At 37.8% G+C, this 19,247-nt stretch overlaps 1 protein-coding gene and 1 non-coding gene across 3 annotated transcripts in view; one reads left to right on the plus strand and one right to left on the minus strand.

Annotated features, from left to right (window-relative positions):
- The first annotated feature begins 423 nt into the window (after positions 1 to 423).
- The window catches only part of LIN9 (lin-9 DREAM MuvB core complex component), an 84,280-nt gene continuing 65,456 nt past the window's right edge, over positions 424 to 19,247 (plus strand). The window contains exons 1-4 of one of the 2 annotated variants that reach the window (XM_043485772.1): positions 424 to 721; positions 7,203 to 7,235; positions 8,848 to 8,942; positions 10,400 to 10,504. In XM_043485772.1, coding sequence (XP_043341707.1) covers positions 643 to 721; positions 7,203 to 7,235; positions 8,848 to 8,942; positions 10,400 to 10,504 — 312 coding nt within the window. In that variant the 5' untranslated portion in view covers positions 424 to 642. The remainder of the gene's footprint in view (positions 722 to 7,202; positions 7,236 to 8,847; positions 8,943 to 10,399; positions 10,505 to 19,247) is intronic. The other variant, XM_043485771.1, reaches the window with a different exon arrangement.
- On the minus strand, positions 8,243 to 8,315 carry TRNAG-UCC. The gene has a single exon. It is a non-coding gene; the product is annotated as a tRNA-Gly (tRNA).

The following is a 19,247-nucleotide window of genomic DNA, read 5'->3' on the forward strand; positions in this document are numbered from 1 at the left end:
TCCAAGGCAGACAAGCTGTGGGGCTGAGGCGGTCCGAGCCCTCCTCCCCTCCAGCTCTCTGGAGAAGGGAGGGGATGGGAACGCGGCAGAAACGTGGGCTTGGGGAGCCGTGAAAATTTTACTTCGAGTTAAACCCCCTAGGGGAAAACGGCCAAGAACCTGGGGCCTCTCCCCGTGCCAGGCCCACAGGTGATGCCTCCCTTCCCCGCTCCTTAACCGGCCCGGGCCTCCTCCCCACCTTCCCTCCTTTTCCCCACTCGGAATAAACAGCCTGCAGTTCCCGCAGCTGCAGCGAGAGACGCGAAACGCGCGCCGGGAGCGAGCCCCGAAGGAGGAGGGCCGAGCGGGCCCGGGCGGGACACAGCAGCTCGCGCCGCTCCCCCCGCGCTCCGGCGCCGGGCCCGGGCAGGGGCGGCGCGAGAAGGGCCTGTCCGCGCGGCCTCCCTCCCCTCCCTCCGGCCCGGCCGGGGGCGGGGGTGGAGGGGCGAGACGCGGCCCCACTAGGCTGTATACCCTCCCCAGGCAGGAGCGGGCGGAGCCGGGCCCGCCTCAGCCGGCCGCGGCGGGAGGAACGCCGCGCTGCGCCGCGGGCAGCGAGCTCCGCATTCGAACCTCCCTCGCAAAGACAGTCTCCGCCCCACAATGCACCGCGGCGGGCAGCCTTTGAAAAAGCGGCGCGGCTCGTTCAAGATGGCGGAGCTCGACCAGTTGCCTGATGAGAGTGAGTAGCACCTCAAAGCACCCCCACTCTTCCCGCCTGCCGCTTGCCCCCGGGTTGCATCGGCCGGGATGGGCGGCCGTGCCCTCTGCCGAGCAAGTGGGCTGACTGCCAGCCCCGCCGTGGTCCCCTAGTCCTTCCACCTCGGTGTTGCCGCCGCGTCGCCGCCTTTGTTATGGTGTCTGTGTGTTGGTTTCTGGGGTGTGTGAGCGCCAGGGCCGGAAACCGAAAGCCCAGGGGTCCAGCCCGTGCGAGGCGGAGGCAGTGGCAGCTCCCCTGGCCCTGCTTGGGCCCCGGGCCGCGGTGGGGGAAGAGCGGCCCCCGGTCGCGGGGGCTGTCCTCGCCGCCTGCACCGTTCGCCTGGCGCGGAGAGACGCCTGACGGGGTTATGTAACTCGTTGTCCGGGGCCGAGAAGGTCTTGGGCTGGGGAGGGGGTGGTCACAGCCCTTCTTGCCCGGCTCTCTGATCCTGTCCTGACACAGTTTCTGCCGCTACGGGCACTTGTGATCATCACTGCCCTTCCTTCCCTCCTCCGGTGTGTCCACCCCTAGAAGCGTTTCCGTGTCAAAGGGCTGGCCCCTTCCCCTGGGACCACAGGTGGCTGTGGACCTTTCCAGAGGTAATACAGACGGGGTCCACAAGTGTTCAGGGAGCCCCCATCCGACAGACTTTCTTCTGTGCGTGTGTGTCTTAGGAATCCTGGGGGGACCTTTATGCAGGGATGTGACCATCACACCAGGCACATACAGCACTCTCCCTGACCCCCACCCTGTGCATTGCCTCCCTTAACCGTGTTTATTCATCTGATATTCACTTGTGTTTAGTAAGTAAAAGCACTAATTCGTAGTTTAAGCACAATAGAACTTAATTTTGTAGTTTACAATATTGTATAAAGTATACAGGATAAAGGCAGATATTTTAGTTAATCACAAAAGAGACCCGATTCACACTCACTATTCAGTTTATGTATCCATATTATTTATGAGAGTTTTAGTATAAAGAAAACAAAAGTGATTTAACCATCACTGTTAAAATCTGTCTGTGCAAGACCCTTAAAATGAGAGCTGAAAACTGCCAATTCTGTTTTCCTTGTGTGGTCATATAATCTTAATGTGTTATAAAGTTGAAATTTCAAGTTGCCAAACCGGCAAAAAGTTGTATTAAGAGAGTTTGTGTTTCAAATTTGCTCTAGACCAGTGCTGAATTCCAATGGAACTTTCTCAGTGATGGAGATTGTTCTGTTTTGCAACATCCAGTAGGGTAGCCACTGGCCATATTGGCTCTTGGAACTCTTCAGAAATGGCTACAGTGACTTTTAAATTTCATTTGATTTTTGTTAATTTAAGTCTGAATAATCACATATGGCTGTTGACTACTGTACTGGACAAGGCACAACCATAGGCCACCAGTGAATATTATTATTTCTTGTATGGAGGATATCTTTGTGATTTAGGATGCTCCTAAATAAAGGTGGGCCTCCACAATGCACTCATCATCTGGAAATCTTTGCTCTCTTTGTGATAATCTTTTATCACCTCTTGGAAGTCCCAGCCACTTGATAACTGTCATTTAGAATGACACACTAGAGTTCAAATTCCAGTTGCACTCTCAGACTGTACAAGGTAGTCATGTATATTGCTTTGTGATGTCGCTGGTACACTAGGGTGTGTGTGGCGTGCACCTTAGCTTGTCCAGTATATGTCTTGTTTAGCTTGACCAGAGCTTATTGAAAGCAGGGATTGCTTTACCTGGTTTGTCACACAGTGCCACAAGTCAGGTATATATGTATATATGCTTAGTTTACATGGGATTGAATGTAGGGTAAGAGGCATGGTTAATGACTGGAGCAGAAGTGATTTCAGTTTGATACTAGAAGTAGCAATATGTTTCTTTGCCAGATGTGGTCAAGGGGGCTAGTTGTAAGTTATCCAATAGTCTGTATAACATTATCAATGAAAAAGCTACTCTTTATTCAGTCCTAATTATGTATCAGGTGCTGTGCAAAACATTGGATACATTTGCTCATTTAATCCTCATTCCAGTTGAGGTAAGTACTCTTAATGAGGTAGTTGAGGCTATCTTCAGCCCAGAACTTTCCAGTGAGCCTCTGTGCTTAACAGCTCCTGCTCATTTCACACATCATCTTAGAGGCCCCTCAGACTTCATGGGTTCAAGATCTACCTCATCATCCTACCCCAGTACAGAGATACTTTCAGTGGTTCTGGTTAAATGAATGGCTCCACTGCAATCAGCTAAAACCTAGACTGAAGTTACCTTCCTTACTCCTCATATTTAAGCTTTTACTAAATCTTGTAACTTTTACCTTTTAAATATCTCTCAGTTTTACCTACTTTTTTACCTTCATCCTCATCCAAGTTGTCACCATCTTTCTGCATTATTCACTTCAGTCTCCCATTAATCCACCACCCCAACCCCCTCCCTTAGCCTACACACAGCCAGAGAGATCCTTTCAAAATATATGTATGTCATCCTATTGCTGAAAACTCTAATGACTACAAGATCCTTTGTGGTCTGGCCATTCCCCATCTCTCCAGCACTATTTTGTACCACTCTCCCTCTCATTCTATCCCTTTGAGCTAAACTGGACCTGTTTCAATCCATATAATCACTTGGCTTTCTTTTTTGTAGGGCCTTTGCACATGCTATTCTGTCTACCTGGAAGGCTCTTCCTTCCCCTCACTTCCAGTTAACTTCTACTTTATCCTTTAGATCCCATTTAGGCTTCTGTCCTCCCTGACAAATAAATGTTTTCATACCACTGTGTAATTTCTTAGTGGCAGCTGTCACAATTGCAACTTTACATTTGCTACCTTTGGTTAGAAGCCCTACCAGAGAAGGTGCCATTTCTGTTTTTCTTCATGTTTGCAGTTTCATGCTTGACATCTGGTTTCTTTCTCTGCTCTTTTTTCATACCACCCTTCTCCTGCCAATGAGTCCCCAAGCTTAATATTGCCCCCTACCCTTCCTTCGTATTCCAAGTGATCTACCTCAGGGCTTTTTTACTTGCTGTTTCTACCACCCTGACTTGTTGCTTTCACCTCCTGTTCTCTCATGACTAGTGTTTTTCATGAGTTACCTTCTCAGAGAAGCCTTCCCTAACTACCATATATAAAGTTAGTTACTCTCCACACTGCGATCCCCTACTTATTTCCTTTACAGCCAGCTACCACCATTGTTGTCGTCATTTTATGTTCTTGTTTAATGTATGCCTCCTTCTGCTACACTGTAAGCTTCCCTGAGAACAGAGGCTTTGTCTGTCTTTTCCTTCAGTTAACCCTAGTCCCTAGGGCAGGTATTCAGTGAATATATGTTGAATGAATGAACATACCCAGGAAAAGCAGGATTCTAACTTAAGTGAATTCACCTGCCTGTAAAATACTATAACCTAATTCTTTTTTTTTGATCAAAATAATACTATCAATAAACATGGTCTGAAAATTAGTCTTGTGCTATGTACATTTTTCTGTAAGCAGTTTTACATGTACCAACTCATTTAATCTCCCATTTTACGAAAGAAGAGTAAGTAGCACAGAGAGGTTAAGTAACTTGCTTTAGATAACACGAAGTAGCAGAGCCAAGATTCAAACACAGGTAGTCTTCATCTGTGTTCTTAACCTCTGTGCTATACTATCTCTCAAGAAAGAAAGAAGGTTAAAGGTAGTAGGTCAGAATCTGCAAGATGCAGTCCCTGCCTTCATGGAGCAAAAATGATATCCTTACAGCTCACATCTCTTCTTTCAGATCTCTGCTCAGATATTACCTTTCAGAGAAGCTAATCATGAGCACCTTTTATAGAAATAGTCTTCCCTCCACCAGCTCCCACCCATGTTGCTTTATTTTTTTTTACCGGTGGTGCTTATCTTCCCTTGATATGTGTATATGTGTTTATTTCCCCTTGGTAGGATGTAAATTCCCAGGGGAGCATCAGGAGCAGGGACTTCCTCTGTTTTGCATGCTGTCAGTGTCCCCAGTGCCTACAGCAGGGGCCAGGATGCAGTCATACTCTCTGAATGAGTGAATGGTTACTGCTTTTTCTCAGATGAACCTTGTTTTTCTTGGTAACTACATGGATATGTGTTGCTTCCCAGTTGTGTTGTGTTGTTTGATCCTTCTTAGCAAGACATCATGGCCTCTCTCCCCCACGTTTCCCCTTACAGCTTTACTGCCTTTGGTCGTTAAACTTCAGTTTGCCGCGCAGAAGCTGGTTAAGGTGCCCTGTTAGCCATTCTCCACATCTAGGCAAGAGAATAGGGGCAAAGCAAGAGTGGCTTTGATATTGGTGGGTTGTCTGTTCTACAAGCCTCTCGTACTGCCTCGATGAGAAGTCAGTTGAGGTTTGGATACCTGAGATGCATAAAAATGTTTCATAGGCAGAACCATGATACTTTATCTGTTACTTCTCATTTAAAGTCTGCTGTCCATTTGTATGAGTTGTAAATAAATCATTGCTGCTTCTGTCTGATTTTTGTACTGAGTTCATGTTTTTCTATCTTCTACTTTATCCCCTGAGATCATAATTTATTTATTTATTTATTTTTGTGTTTTGTGTAATGTCATAATGGACTGGCTCCTTTTTGATGTTAACAGACATTTATAACAAACCACTTAGAAGTCTGCCTTTTCTCAATATAAGTAAATGGCTAACCTTTCAAATAACATCACTACTGCCTGATTTTACATTATATGTTTTTTAAGCATAAATGGATGTCACAGTAACTGAGGTGAAAAATAGCTGGTTCTAAAATAAAATAAATTTTAAAATGAGGAATGATAAGAAATAATGATTTGACTATAGTAAAAAAAAAGGTATTCAGTTTTTTATTTTTATTTATTTTAAACAGTTTTTCAAATTTAAAAAGGGTGATTTTGCTCACTAATAATTCTGTGAATAATTTCTATTTTGGACCACAGAAAGGTTTTTTCCCTCCCTATTATTTCTTTTATTGAGATATAATTAACATGTAACATTGTATTAGTTTTAGATATGAGTATAATGATTTGATATTTGTATATATTGTAAAAACAATTGCCACAGTAAGTTTAGTTAACACCCATCACCACACAGATAACAATTTTTTTCTTGTGATGAAGACTTAAGATCTACTCTTTTAGCAATTTTCAGAAATATAGTACAGTATTGTAAACTTTAGTTACCATGCTGTATATTACATCCCCAGGACTTATTTATCTTATAACTGGAAGTTTGTATCTTTTGACCCCCTTCACCTATTTTGCCTATCCTCCACCCCTGCCTCTGACAACTGCCAATTTGTTCTCTGTATCTCTCAGTTTGGTAGGGTTTTTTTTTTGTTGTTGTTGTTTATTTATTTATTAAAAAAATTTTTTTTTCCATTTATTTTTATTAGTTGGAGGCTAATTACTTTACAGTATTGTAGTGGTTTTTGCCATACATTGACATGAATCAGCCATGGATTTACATGTGTTCCCCATCCTGATCCCCCCTCCCTGTTGTTGTTTAAATTAAAAAATTTTTATTACTATTTTTTGGCTATCTGGGTGGATTGTGGGATCTTAGTTCCCTGACCAGGGATTGAACCCCAGCCCTCAGCAGTCAAAGTACAGAGTTCTAACCACTGGACTGCCAGAGAAGTCCCTTTTTTATTTTTTCTAGATGTCCCATATAAGTGAGAGAGATCATACTTTATTATTTTTCAAATGGCTTTATCTTCTTTGCAGTATACATATCTGACTCTGAGATTTTCAATTTAGTGCTCTCCCTCTCTCATAAAAGCTTCTTTGCCTATCAATTTTCTTACAGCTCCTCACCCAAATATCCTATATCCTTTATTTACACTAGAACCTGTAGTCCAGTGTTTCTCAATATGGGCTTGAGAGTTACCTACAACAGAATCCCCTGGAGGCCTTTATTACTCCTTCAGTTCTACATGTAGGAGGAACTTCCGGGTTATTCTGCTGTTTTAGTTAGTGAATCCCTCCAGCTTTGCGCTAGTCCTTCTTGGCTTCTCTGAATGCCCTAGTCAGACTTGTATCTTTTAAGTGTACATACTTGCATTCTAGACTTCCATTCTAGACTGCTATGACAGTCCCTGGATCATTTCCATCTTCTCTTTTCTAAAACTCTATTACCACTTTTGATCTTTGTCTCAATAAATGTCAGTTCCCTTTCTCTTTTCCTTTTCCAGAACCAGCACACTTTTGGTTGAGGATCCAAAATTGCTTCTGTCCCTACTCTTCCTCTTGACTCTCTTTCTATGTTTTTCTGTCTTACAACGTTCACCAGTTCTCATAGTTTCCAACAAAACTCCCAAAGGTCTCCAGTTCTTCCATATGTTGTCTGAGTTCTGGTCAATAGCTTGAACTATTAGTTATTTCTAATTGCACATTCAACTATGACTTCAACATTGCTAAAACTAAGTGGATCACCAAGTTCATTTTCTCTCACTCTGATTATAAAGTAATACTGATTTGTTTTCATTGCAGGCTCTTCAGCAAAAGCACTTGTCAGTTTAAAAGGTAAGAATCAGAGCTTGATTCTTTAGATATGGCATAAACTAGGAATTCAATTCATTAAATTAATTTGGTTATAGTATTTGTCTTTTCTTTCTAAGTTATGATTCACTATAGCTTTTAAATACTGGTTTTCACTGATGATAATTTTAAATTCATATGGGAATTTGGCCCTTGTTTTTCTCCCTCTGGAATTATTGATTAAAGTACTTTGTAACTAAACATTCTGAGCAGTTCTTACTGGATTTAAATAATGTATTAACAACTGGGCTAAGCTGTATTTTGAGGGCTTTCCAGGTGGCTCAGTGGTTTTTTATTTTTAAAGAATTTTGTGAGCTAAGTAATAATGCAAGTCTCTTGAAATAAAACAGTGATAGTGTTATTTTGAGAAAAAGTTAGATTTGTTCCTTGGTCTTGCTATTTCTTTGTATAAGTAGATTAGACCAGTCCTTTTAATATAATTTTGAAATTTTATCTCTTGAGCAAGATTCTACTGGTAAGTACATTTGGAACCAATCTAAATCTTTTCATAGGCTCATTAGTACTTTTTTAGTTTTTAAAGCTACTATGTTGTACCTTGGATGCGTGATGTACCAGATCAAGTCCTTCTGGCTTGAGAACACTTATCTTCCAGGATTACCCTCATTTATTTGTCTAGAAGGATCAACCCCATCTGATCTCTTTTGTACTTATTACAATATATGTCAGAAAAACAACTCCACTATTTTTTTCTTCAAATATTAAAGCCATGTTTCTTTTTAAATATATATAAGGAATATAAAATTTTTATAGGAAAATTAGAAAATGCTATCAGGTAATTAAAAGGAAATAAAAACAACTATCCTGTGTATATTCATCTCAATTTTCTCTCTCTCCAAATAAACATATTTTTATGAAAATTAAACTCACCTTCTTTAATTTCACAATTTTCATGTTTTTTTTTTTTTAAATATTTATTTATTTATTTATTTATTTGACTGCATGAGGTCTTAGTTACAGCACATGGGATCTTGTTCCCTGACCAGGGTTTGAACCCGGGCCCCCTGCATTGGAAGCACAGAGTCTTAGCCACTGAACCACCAGGGAAGTCCCCAATTTTCATGTTTAATATGTTTAATCAGTTGATCAGATTTTTTTCTGGTTGACTACAACTCTGGAGACGTTTCACAGAATTAAGGGAAAAAAATACCACATATGTCATTTTTGGATATTAAGGGTTTTACATATTGAAGCAGAAGACGTTTAGAAATATGCTGTAAGTTCAAAGTTAAAACTTTTCTCATTTTTCCTTGCCTGCTTTCAGTCAGACTCTACTGAGACAGTTCTTGACAAATTAGAATAGAGGAATTATTGAAAACCAAAATGAAATAAGCCACACATGTTTTAATATGAAAATGTAATAGTTTTAAGTAGAATTGGCATGTCAAATTATTTAGAAAGTTTGACAAGAAAATACAGAAGAGATTTTTTCATTTGTAATAAACAAATTATGGGCAGTATATTTTTTCTGTATTGGTAAATATTTCAGATATATTGCTATTATTAAAAGGCCATATTTATAGTATAAAGTCCTTTGAACTAAACTTAAATAATCATAAATAATAATTATTTATTACAGAGGGAAGCTTATCTAACACATGGAATGAAAAGTACAGTTCTTTACAAAAAACACCTGTTTGGAAAGGCAGGAATACAGGCTCTGCTGTGGAAATGGTAAGGAATTAGTTTTTCTTACTCTTTAGAATATGATAGCTAAATTGTCTGTATTATTATCATGTACACATTCTTATAGCACTATAAAACTTTTTCTAAGGTTTTTCCCCATTTCCAACCACTTGTGTCTTTAAGTGTCATTGAACAGTATTTGGTCATATCTAGATAAATAATCTGTGATGTCTGTTCATCATTAAGCATTTGTAAGTAATTGTTGCTTTAACTAGGCAAACCAAAAAAACTCCTCAACAACCCAAAAATCTTACTTTTAATAGATTTTTAATGATTTAGTAGATTTTTTTAAAATAAAAAAATTGTGTGGGACTCTGGACCCTACAAAAAGATTTCTAGATAAGTGGTGAGATATTGAAATCTTGTGGAGGTCAAGGGTAAATGCATTTAAGTTGGGAAGTAGAGATGAGCACATGATTGGGATAACTAACAATTTTGGGGGCCTTTCCTCCTCCCCTAGCCCCAGGGAATTTTCAGGGTCAGTCAGAGCTGGGTCAGACAGTAGCTGTCTCAGGAGCCTGGGCAGTTGGCCGTACTCTTATCAATCCTGTTGTCATCATTTTCTTCTTCCTCTCTGCCCACGGTCAGGGGAGGAAAGCAGGGTAGAGGGGACTTCCTGTTAGGGCTATGCGTTCTTAAGGCTCTCAGTGGGTTTAATTTCAAGGGTCCATACCTCTAGTGTCATTTCAGTTGGATGCTTCCCATATGTTGCTATCCCACTTCCCCTGCTTCAGTTCAAAGTAGGCGTGGAACTGTCTTGAATGATAAGAGGAGGATTTGAAAAGGGTGTGGGTGTTATGGGGATATTATTTCTGGTGTTCTCTATTAATAAAGGCTCTGAACCTAGGATGGACTGTAAGTTTTTTCATATTACAGATCCTTAAGTGTGTAATGTATTTTGGATACTTAAAAGTTTTCAGTTCGTATGTACTTATCAAGCGTCTGTTATTATCTCATATTTTTATTAAATGGAAATTTGTCAACAATTTTTCATAGCAGATCTAGTATAATATTATATACCTTTAGATTTACTCTCTAAAATGAGTAAATGCACTCTCAAAGTCTGGTTAATTTGTCCCAATCCAGTCCTACACAGCAGACACATCCTGTGAAACACCCAGTTGGTTGGTATTAATCCAAGCACCAACATAATGAGAACTGGAATTTCCGGAACTTAATTTTCAAGACTACCAGCATACTATATGAAGACTTGGGTTCTAGTTTTAATTATCAGCTGGGTGTTTCATTTTTAAACAAATTGCATAAATATGTATATTTCTACTTTATAAAATCTAAGATTATTTGTATGCTTTGTATTTTCTGTTCTTCATTCTTCAGTACTGATGATAATTCAGCTAGCAGTATTTTCTAAGTGTAGAATTGTGCTTTGGAACAAAAATTAGATATGTTTGGTCTTTTCATTAAATAAAAAATTTCTATCATAGCCTTTCAGAAATTCAAAACGAAGTCGGCTCTTTTCTGATGAAGATGACAGACAAATAAATACAAGGTCACCTAAAAGAAACCAGAGGGTAGCAATGGTTCCACAGGTATGTGTGTGCTAAAATTTTGTTTCATTGAAAGGAAATGAGCAATCACTCAGCATAATAAAGTTTGTATTTATCATTCTATCACATTTTGAGTGACAAGTTCTTTTCTTTAAATCATTACTTCAGCTCAGCTCTGTTTCAGTTACCTGAAAGGGGGCATTATTTTATTGATGAACTTTAAACCAGAGTAGAAAGCCAATCCTCAGTCTTACAAATGCACACTCTTTTTTTTTTGAGGGGCAGGGGGCTCTGCCCCACAACATGCAGGGTCTTAGTTCCCTGACCAGGGATCTAACCTGTGCCCCCTGCAGTGGAAGTGCAGAATCCTAAGCACTGGACCGCCAGGGAAGTCCCATGTACACTCCTTTTAAGCATGGAGATAGTGGACATTAAACAAATGAATTTGGCAAATTGGGATCAACTTGGCATTTTGCATAGAATTCAGAGGGGAAAAATCATTTTACTTTATCACTAAGGGAAGTATGTTGAAGACTTTCTTTATCCAGAAGAGGAAAATGTATAGTGAAAAATCGTATTTCCTTTTTCATTTTTGACATCTTTTTTCTTTTTAAAAAGTGATAGTAGACATATAAGAGTTAAATGAATGAATGAAAATTAGAAAAGGAAATATTAACTTTAAAAATAAAGTAATTTTCTTCTGTGAAACTTAAAATTTTTGATAAAGTTATTCCCTACTTTCATTTTTTTTCAAAAGTGTTTTAAGATTTTCTAGTAGGATATATTATAGTAGAGATAATTTTCTTAACCAAAGATTTGGCATCAAATAAATTAGAAGTATTACCAGCAATACGCCCTACCAAAAAAAATCCAAAGTTTTTACATACCTTTATGGTCATTTCAAATAGTAAAATATATTGTTCTCTATAAAATGAACAAAAATTATGAATTCTTTTTTAACATCAAGGACAAGTGTGCGTCCGCATCTAAATTTCAACTTAAAAATTTGAACAATTGAAACTAATACACAACATGCATAGCCTGGCTCAGTAGATGTTGGTACAGGTTGAATGAACTTTGCAGGAGCTATCATTTTGGGGAAAAAAGATAATGTTTCTTTATCATCTAGAGAATTCCATGTAAACAGCAGGGGCAATAATCAGTGGCCTTGAGAATAAAATAGTGTAGTTTAACTTCTTTACCACCCTGCTGTATAGTACTTATTAGTATTATTATGGACATTGCTGTGGTTTTTAACCTTTGTAATACGTCAAAATTCCTGCTGCTTTTTACCTTGTTAAGAGTTATTTTTATTTTTTATCAAAACTATGCACTATGTATAGTTTTGAAATAAAAGGCTTATAACAACAACAAAAAAGAATAGTCAACAACTATTTTTGTATTGACTTTGATTTTTATATATTTAAAAAATTTTTGGCCACACCATGTGGCATGTGGGATCTTAGTTCTCTGACCAGGGATTAAATCCATGCACCTGCATTGGAAGTTCAGCATCTTAACTTACTGTGATCTTGGGTGGCCTCGGCCTGCAGAAGCTTGAAGTGAGGCTTTGGTTTTCTAGCCAGAGATTGAGGGTGGGTAGCACTGGTGAGAGCACTGAATACTGACTAGTAGACCAGTGGTCAGTGACAAGGGCCCTGGCCATTCAGCTTTGCAGAAAAAGAATTCCAACAAAGATAGAAAATAGTGAAGCAAGTAAAGTATTTATTAGGAGGATTAAAAAAGTACAGTGGATAGACACAGGGGCAGACTCAGAGAGAGAGAATCATCCCCTCACAGCAGTTTGAATCACTTACCTGGGGCTTTTCTTCCTGTCTTCCTCTGGCCAGTCATTTTGATTTGCCTGGTTCAGAGTCCATATCTGGTATATTACAGGATTCTCCCCAGTGTGCGCACGTATCTCTCAGCCAAGATGGATTCTACCAAAGAGACATATGGGTAGAGTATCAGTTAGCACCACTCTGCTTTTGACCTCCAAGGAGCCTTTCTGCACATATGTGGTCAGGGAGATCTCCTGACTTCGAGAATGAGAAATATGTGGTCTGGGCAGGGTCCAGTCTCCTCTCTTAATTGTTTTGCTATTCTTGTCTTGGAGTTTCTGTCCACAGGGGATGAATCTCCTATCGCTTTACCCTGGGTGGGAGCCCGATCTACCTCCTGCCTCAACTGGACTGCCAGGGAAGTCCCCTGTGTTGACCTTGGAAGAGCTGTATTATTAGGATAATTTGGATATTTTAATTCTACTTAGATTTTTTTAAATTTCCAAACATATGGAGTTTAAAAAAAATTGTTTTTTAAATCACTCTTCAGCTGTTTATTAGGAAAAATTTCAAACATACAGAGAACTCTGGTCTTTGTGACTGTGAAACCATCCTCCCCCAAGTCTATCCAAAGCCCTCCTCCCTGGGCACATTTCATTCCTTCTGGGACTGTTTTACAAAGACCTTTCAACTTCTGAGCAATACAGAACGAATATAACATAGGACAGATATGATATGAGACTTATTCAAATATGTGAAAAAATTTTATATCCTCTGAGTTTTCTCTTTTCTAGTCTTACATGCCTAGTTCTTTCAGTCTTCATTTATATGATATGTCTTATTTCCTTACCCTCCTAATCACAGCCTCTAATCTGTTGTATTCTTTTTGTTTAAAGAGCACCACTCAGAGCTGAAAGATTACTAAAATCCAATTTTTACTGAGTCCTTAGTATGTTCCAGATCCTGTTCTAAGCACTTCTTGTGTAATACTTAGATTTAATCTTCAAATTCCCCATGAGTTAGGTTACTTATTTCACATTTTTCAGATGAGAAAGCAGACACAGAGAAGTTATCTTGTTCAAGATCATAAAGCTGGGAAGTGAAAGCTGATACTGAATGGCAGACAGCCTGTCTTCAGAGCCTTTTTTTTTTTGTTGTAGCTTTATTGAGATGTAATTAAGAAAGCAGACAATTCAGTATGCTTTAAATATATGCATAGACGTGTGCAACAGTTACCACAGCCAATTTAAGACATTTTGATCATCTCAAAAAAAGAAAAAGCAGTAGTAGTCACTCCATTTTCCATTTATTGAATAAACCCTTAGAAGTGTAATTGCTGCAAGGGTCTTTACACTTAAACTTTGGAAGATACTACCTAATAATCTATTTATAAAAGTTGTAATAACTTGTATTTCCACTAACAAATTGACTGTATTTCTTCATACTCAACAGAGGGATCTTCAATACAGTTTTATGTCCAATGAGCCACCAATACCCTGTTTTAAAATCTGGGTCAATAACTCAAAAGAAATAAGAATAGCACTCTTTCTGATAGTAATATTTTATAATAATTTGGTTATTATTTATGCTAAATGACTCATATAATTTTTTTTTTTGGTACATTAAAAAGTCAACTTTCTAAGTACCACATGGTATCCTGAATTGGATTCTGGGCCAGAAAAAGGACATTAATGGAAAAACTGAAAAAATCCAAATAAAGTCTGTGGTTTAGTTAATAGTATTATACCAGTGTTAATTTCTTAGTTTTGACAAACCATGGTTATATAAGATGTTAACATTAGGGAAAGCTGGATGAAGGGCATATGGGAACTCTGTACTGTCTTTGCAACTTTTCTATAAATCTACAGTCTTTCCAAAATAAACTTTTATATTTAGAAATAGTTAATTTTAACCTTCATCTACCCTTCAGATCTGCTTCCCTCTTCCATTGGTAACCAACCACTTTTAGACCTATTTAATACTTCTAAACCTTTCTATATGTATTCATAGAAAATATATAGTATTGTTTTGTGTATGTAGTTTAAAAATTACATTTGTAGTAGTATTTTCATGATATTGTATCAGTCATCATTCTGTAATTTATTTTTTCACTCAAAAGTCTGTTTTTTTGTTTTTGTTTTGTCTTGTGGCTTGTGGAGATCTTAGTTCCCTGACCAGGGATTGAAGGTAGGCCCCCTGCAGTGGAATCAAAAGTTTGTTTTTGAGATCTGGCCATGCTGACTGATTTAGTTAGACAGGCTTTGGTGTTTCATTTCTTTTTGCTGTTTTGTAGTATTCAACCTTATACCATAATTTATTTGTAAATTCTCTATTTATGGGCATTCAAGTGGTTTCTGAGTTTTCACTGTTATACACAATGCTGTGGTGAACATCCCAAGCATGTTTGTATAAATTTGCAAGTGTTTTCTAGGACAGATGCCTAAAATGTGGAATTGCTGATCACAGGATATGCACATTTAAAGTTTTTAAAGTAGTGCCAGATTATTCTCCAAAGAAATTGTACTGGCTTATACTTTCAGCCAATAATATATCACAGTACCTATTGTCTAATGCTTGTCAATCCAGTATATAACCAAACAGCTAGATTTTTGCTAATCTCATAACAGCATCTCATTTGTTTTTAGTTAGTATGTCATCTATGAGTGATGGTGAGATACTTTTCATATACATTTATAAACTTTCTTTCCTTTGTTCTAAACTTTCTATTTTTTTTTTTTAATTTTTAATTTTATTTATTTTTTTCTGTGTTGGGTCTTTGTTGCTGCACATTGGCTTTCTCTAGTTGCAGCAAGTAGGGCCTACTCCTTGTTGTAGTATGTGGGCTTCTCATTGCAGTGGCTTCTGTTGTTGCAGAATACAGGTTCTAGAGTGTGGACTCAGTAGTTGTAGCTCATGGGCTTAGTTGCTCCACGACATTTGGAATCTTCCTGGACCAGGGATCAAACCTGTGTCTCCTACATTGGCAGGTGGATTCTTATCCGCTATAACACCAGGGAGTCTTTCTCCCATTTTTAAAAATTAAATTGTTGGTCATTTCTGATTAATTTGTAAGAACTTTGTATATATTAAGTATATTAGTCCTTTGGCTATTTATATTATAATTTTTTTCAGAGTTTGTACAGTAGTTTGTCTTTTGCTTTATTTCTGTGTTTTTCACCATAGAGGACTGAAAAAGATTCTATAGGTCAAATATACCTGTTTCCTTTTAATGAGTTTTTGATTGTATGATCAGAAAAACCTTCCCTAGTCTAAAATGTATAGTTTTAGAGTTCTCTATTTCTTATTTCATTTTTTTAAAAAATGTTTAAATCTTCAACTGTCTGAAATTTATTTTGGAGTAAGAAATGAGGTAAGACTGCAACCAGATTTTTTTCCCAGAGGACTGTTTAGTTGTCCTGGTAACATTTACTGAATAATCCATCTTTTTTACATTGGTTTATAATGCTACTGCATGACAAGCTAAATTCTGTATATATTTGGGTTTATTTCTAGACTTCCTATCTCTTTATATCTAGTATATCTCTATGTGCTAGTATCAAATTATTTTAATGTGTCTTTATATTATGTTTTGGAGAAGGAAATGGCAACCCACTCCAGTATTCTTGCCTGGAGAATCCCATGGACAGGGGAGCCTGGTGGGCTGCTGTCTTCATGGGGTCGCACAGAGTCGGACACAACTGAAGCAACTTAGCATATATTATGTTTTAGCTGCTGATATAACATTACTTATTCTTTTTTAAGATTTTCCTGAGTATTCTTTCACATTTATTTTCCCAAATGAACTTTAGAATCAACTTGACTAGGAAAAAGAGTCTGTTGGGATTTTCATTGATATTGCAGTAATATTATAAATTAATTTGGGGAATATGACATGTAACATTGGGATTACCCTTCCGAGAACTGGTTGTAGTTCCACTTATTCAAGCCTTTTTGTCCCTTTTTTGTTGTCGTTTAGTTGCTAGGTCATGTTCGACTCCATGTACTGCAGCACAGCAGGCTTCCCTGTCCTTCGCTATCTCCCAGAGTTTGCTCAAACTCATGTCCGTTGAATCAGTGATGCCATCCAACCATCTCATCCTCTGTCGCCCCTTTCACCTTCTCCTGCCTTCAGTCTTTCCCAGCATCAGGGTCTTTTCCAAGGAGTCAGTTCTTCACGTCAGGTGGCCAAAGTATTGGAGTTTTCAGCTTTAGCATCAGGCCTTCCAATGAAGATGCAGTACTGATTTCCTTTCAGATTGACTGGTTTGATCTCCTTGCAGTCCAAGGGATTCTCAAGAGTCTTCTCCAACACCACAATTCAAAGGCATCAATTCTTCGGTGCTCAGCTTTCTTTATGGTCCAACTCTCACATCCATACATGACTCCTGCAAAAACCATAGTTTTGACTAGACAGACCTTTGTTGGCAAAGTAACATCTCTGCTTTTTAATACACTGTCTAGGTTGGTCATAGTTTTTCTTCCAAGGAGCAAGCGTCTTTTAGTTTCATGGCTGCAGTCACCATCCACAGTGATTTTGGAGCTTTAGAAAATAAAATCTGCCACTGTTTCCATTTTTTCCCCATCTGTTTGCCATGAAGTGATGGAACTGGATGCCATGATCTTAGTTTTTTGAATGTTTGGTTTTTAAACCAGCTTTTTCCACTCTCCTCATCTTCATCAAGAGGCTCTTTAGTTCTTCTTCACCTTCTGCCATTAGGTTGGTGTCATCTGCCTCTATGTGGTTGTTGATATTTCTCCTGGCAGTCTTGATTCCAGACTAAGTTTCTTTTCCATGTCAATCTTGCACATTTCTTAAGTGTATTCCTAGGTGTTTAATGCTTTGTTCTCACCATTGTTGCTGTAATAAACAATATATTTCTTGTTTTATTGTCTAATCTGTTTTCATTTATATAGAGAGATGATAATATCTTTTAAAAATAGAGAATTTTGGATAACAGCTTTGTTTTCTCCTACTTTATTAAATTTTTATTCTTATTAAGTTCTTAAAGTTGATTTTTTTTGAGTTTTCTGGGGAAGTCATGTTACCTGCAAATTTACAGTTTTATTCCTTTTCTTCAATTGGCTAATTCTACCATCAAAACAATGTCAAAATAGTATAATCAACATCTTTATCATATTCCTCACTTTAATGAGAAATGTTCAGAATTTTAATGTTGAATATGATCCTGACTTTTGGATTGGGTTGGGGAGAAATGTGTTAATTTATTTATTTTTGGCTGTGCTAGATCTTCCTTGATGCATGGGCTTTTCTTTAGTTGTGTAGAGCAGGGGCTGCTCTTGTTGCCGTGCACAAGCTTCTCATTGCAGTAGCTTTTGTTGCGGAGCACGGGCTCCAGAGCACACGAGCATCAGTAATTGTGGCCCTCTAGTTGCGATTCGTGGGCTCTGGAGCACAGGCACAATGGTTGTAGCACGTGGGTTTATTTGCTCTGTGGCATGGATCTTCCCAGATCAGGGATCGAACTCATGTCTCCCGAATTGAAGGTGTATTCTTTACCACTGAGCCACCAGGGAAGCCCAAGAAATGTGTTTTGAAGGTTAAGAAAGTATTCATTTATTTTTATTTTCTTGGTCAGTATAACTAAAGGCTTATTAATTTTGTTGATTTTTTCCTTCAGTTTTTTATTTTATTGATTTTTCTTCTATTGGTTTTCTGTTTTTTATTTCTATTATTTTTGCTCTGATTTTTATTATTTTTTTCCTCTAGTTGCTTTGAGTTTTCTTTGTTCTCTTTTTTCTCATTTCTTAAGATGGAAGGATAGATCATATTTGAAACTTTTCTTTTTTTCCTAGTACAAGCATTTACCCAATGAATTAAATGTTTCTTTCAGGTACTGCTTTAGCTATATCACTTAACTTTTGGCATATTGTGTTTTTCTAGTCATTTTGCCTATCTTTATTCCATTAAGAGTTTTTTTAGTAGGTATTGGATTTTATCAAGTGTTTTAGCATCAGTGGAAGTGATCATATGATTTTCATTATTTCATTTATTAATAATGGCACATTATACTAATAGTTTTCTAATACTGGCTCTTTCTTGTATTCTTGACATGAATTTCATGTGGTTGTGTGGTATTTTTTTGATGTTCTGATGATGTTTTTTAAGCTTTTGTAAAAATGAAATATAATTGATATATTACCTTTAGGTATACAATGTAATGATTTCACTATTTGTGTATATTGTGAAATGATCATCATAGTAAGTCTAGTCTAGTTAACATCCATCCCCATAGTTAAAATTTTTTTTCTTGTGATGAGAACTTTAAAAATTTATTCTTTTAGCAACTTCCAGATATATAGTATGATATAGTCACCATGCTGTACATTACATACCCATAACTTACTTATTTTATAACTGAAAGTTTGTATCCTTTGACCATTTTTTATCCATTTTATCTGTCCCCCTGTCCTGTCTGGCAACCACCAGTCTGTTCTCTGTATCTGTTTTCTATAGAGTTTGAGTTTTTTGAGGGGAGAGGAGTGATTTTTTTTTTTTAAGTTACACATATAAGTAAAAGTATATGGTGTTTATATTTCTCTCACTTATTTCACTTAGCATGGTGTCCTCAAGCCCTATCCATGTTGTCACAAATGGCAAAATTTCCTTCTTTTTAACGACTGAATAATATTCCATCTGCATACATACCACATTTTCTTTACTTGTTCATTTGTCAGTGTATGCAGCAGTTGCTTCCATGTCTTGGCTATTGTAAATAATTCTACAGTGTACTTGGGAGTGCATGTATTTTTGGAGATAGTGAGTTCATTTCCTTTGGATAAACACCCAGAATTAGAATTGCTGGATTATATGGTACATCTATTTTTAATTTTTTGAGCAACCTCCATACTGTTTTGCCTTCTGGCCACACCAATTTACATTTCCACCAGCAGTTTACAAGGGTTCTCTTTTTTCCACGTGCTCTCCACCACTTGTTATTTCTTTAATTTTGGTAATGGTCCTTCTTACAGATGTCAAGTAATAT

This window comes from Cervus canadensis, chromosome 13 (genome assembly GCF_019320065.1).
Source record: "Cervus canadensis isolate Bull #8, Minnesota chromosome 13, ASM1932006v1, whole genome shotgun sequence".
In the NCBI taxonomy this organism is placed as follows: Eukaryota; Metazoa; Chordata; class Mammalia; order Artiodactyla; family Cervidae; genus Cervus; species Cervus canadensis.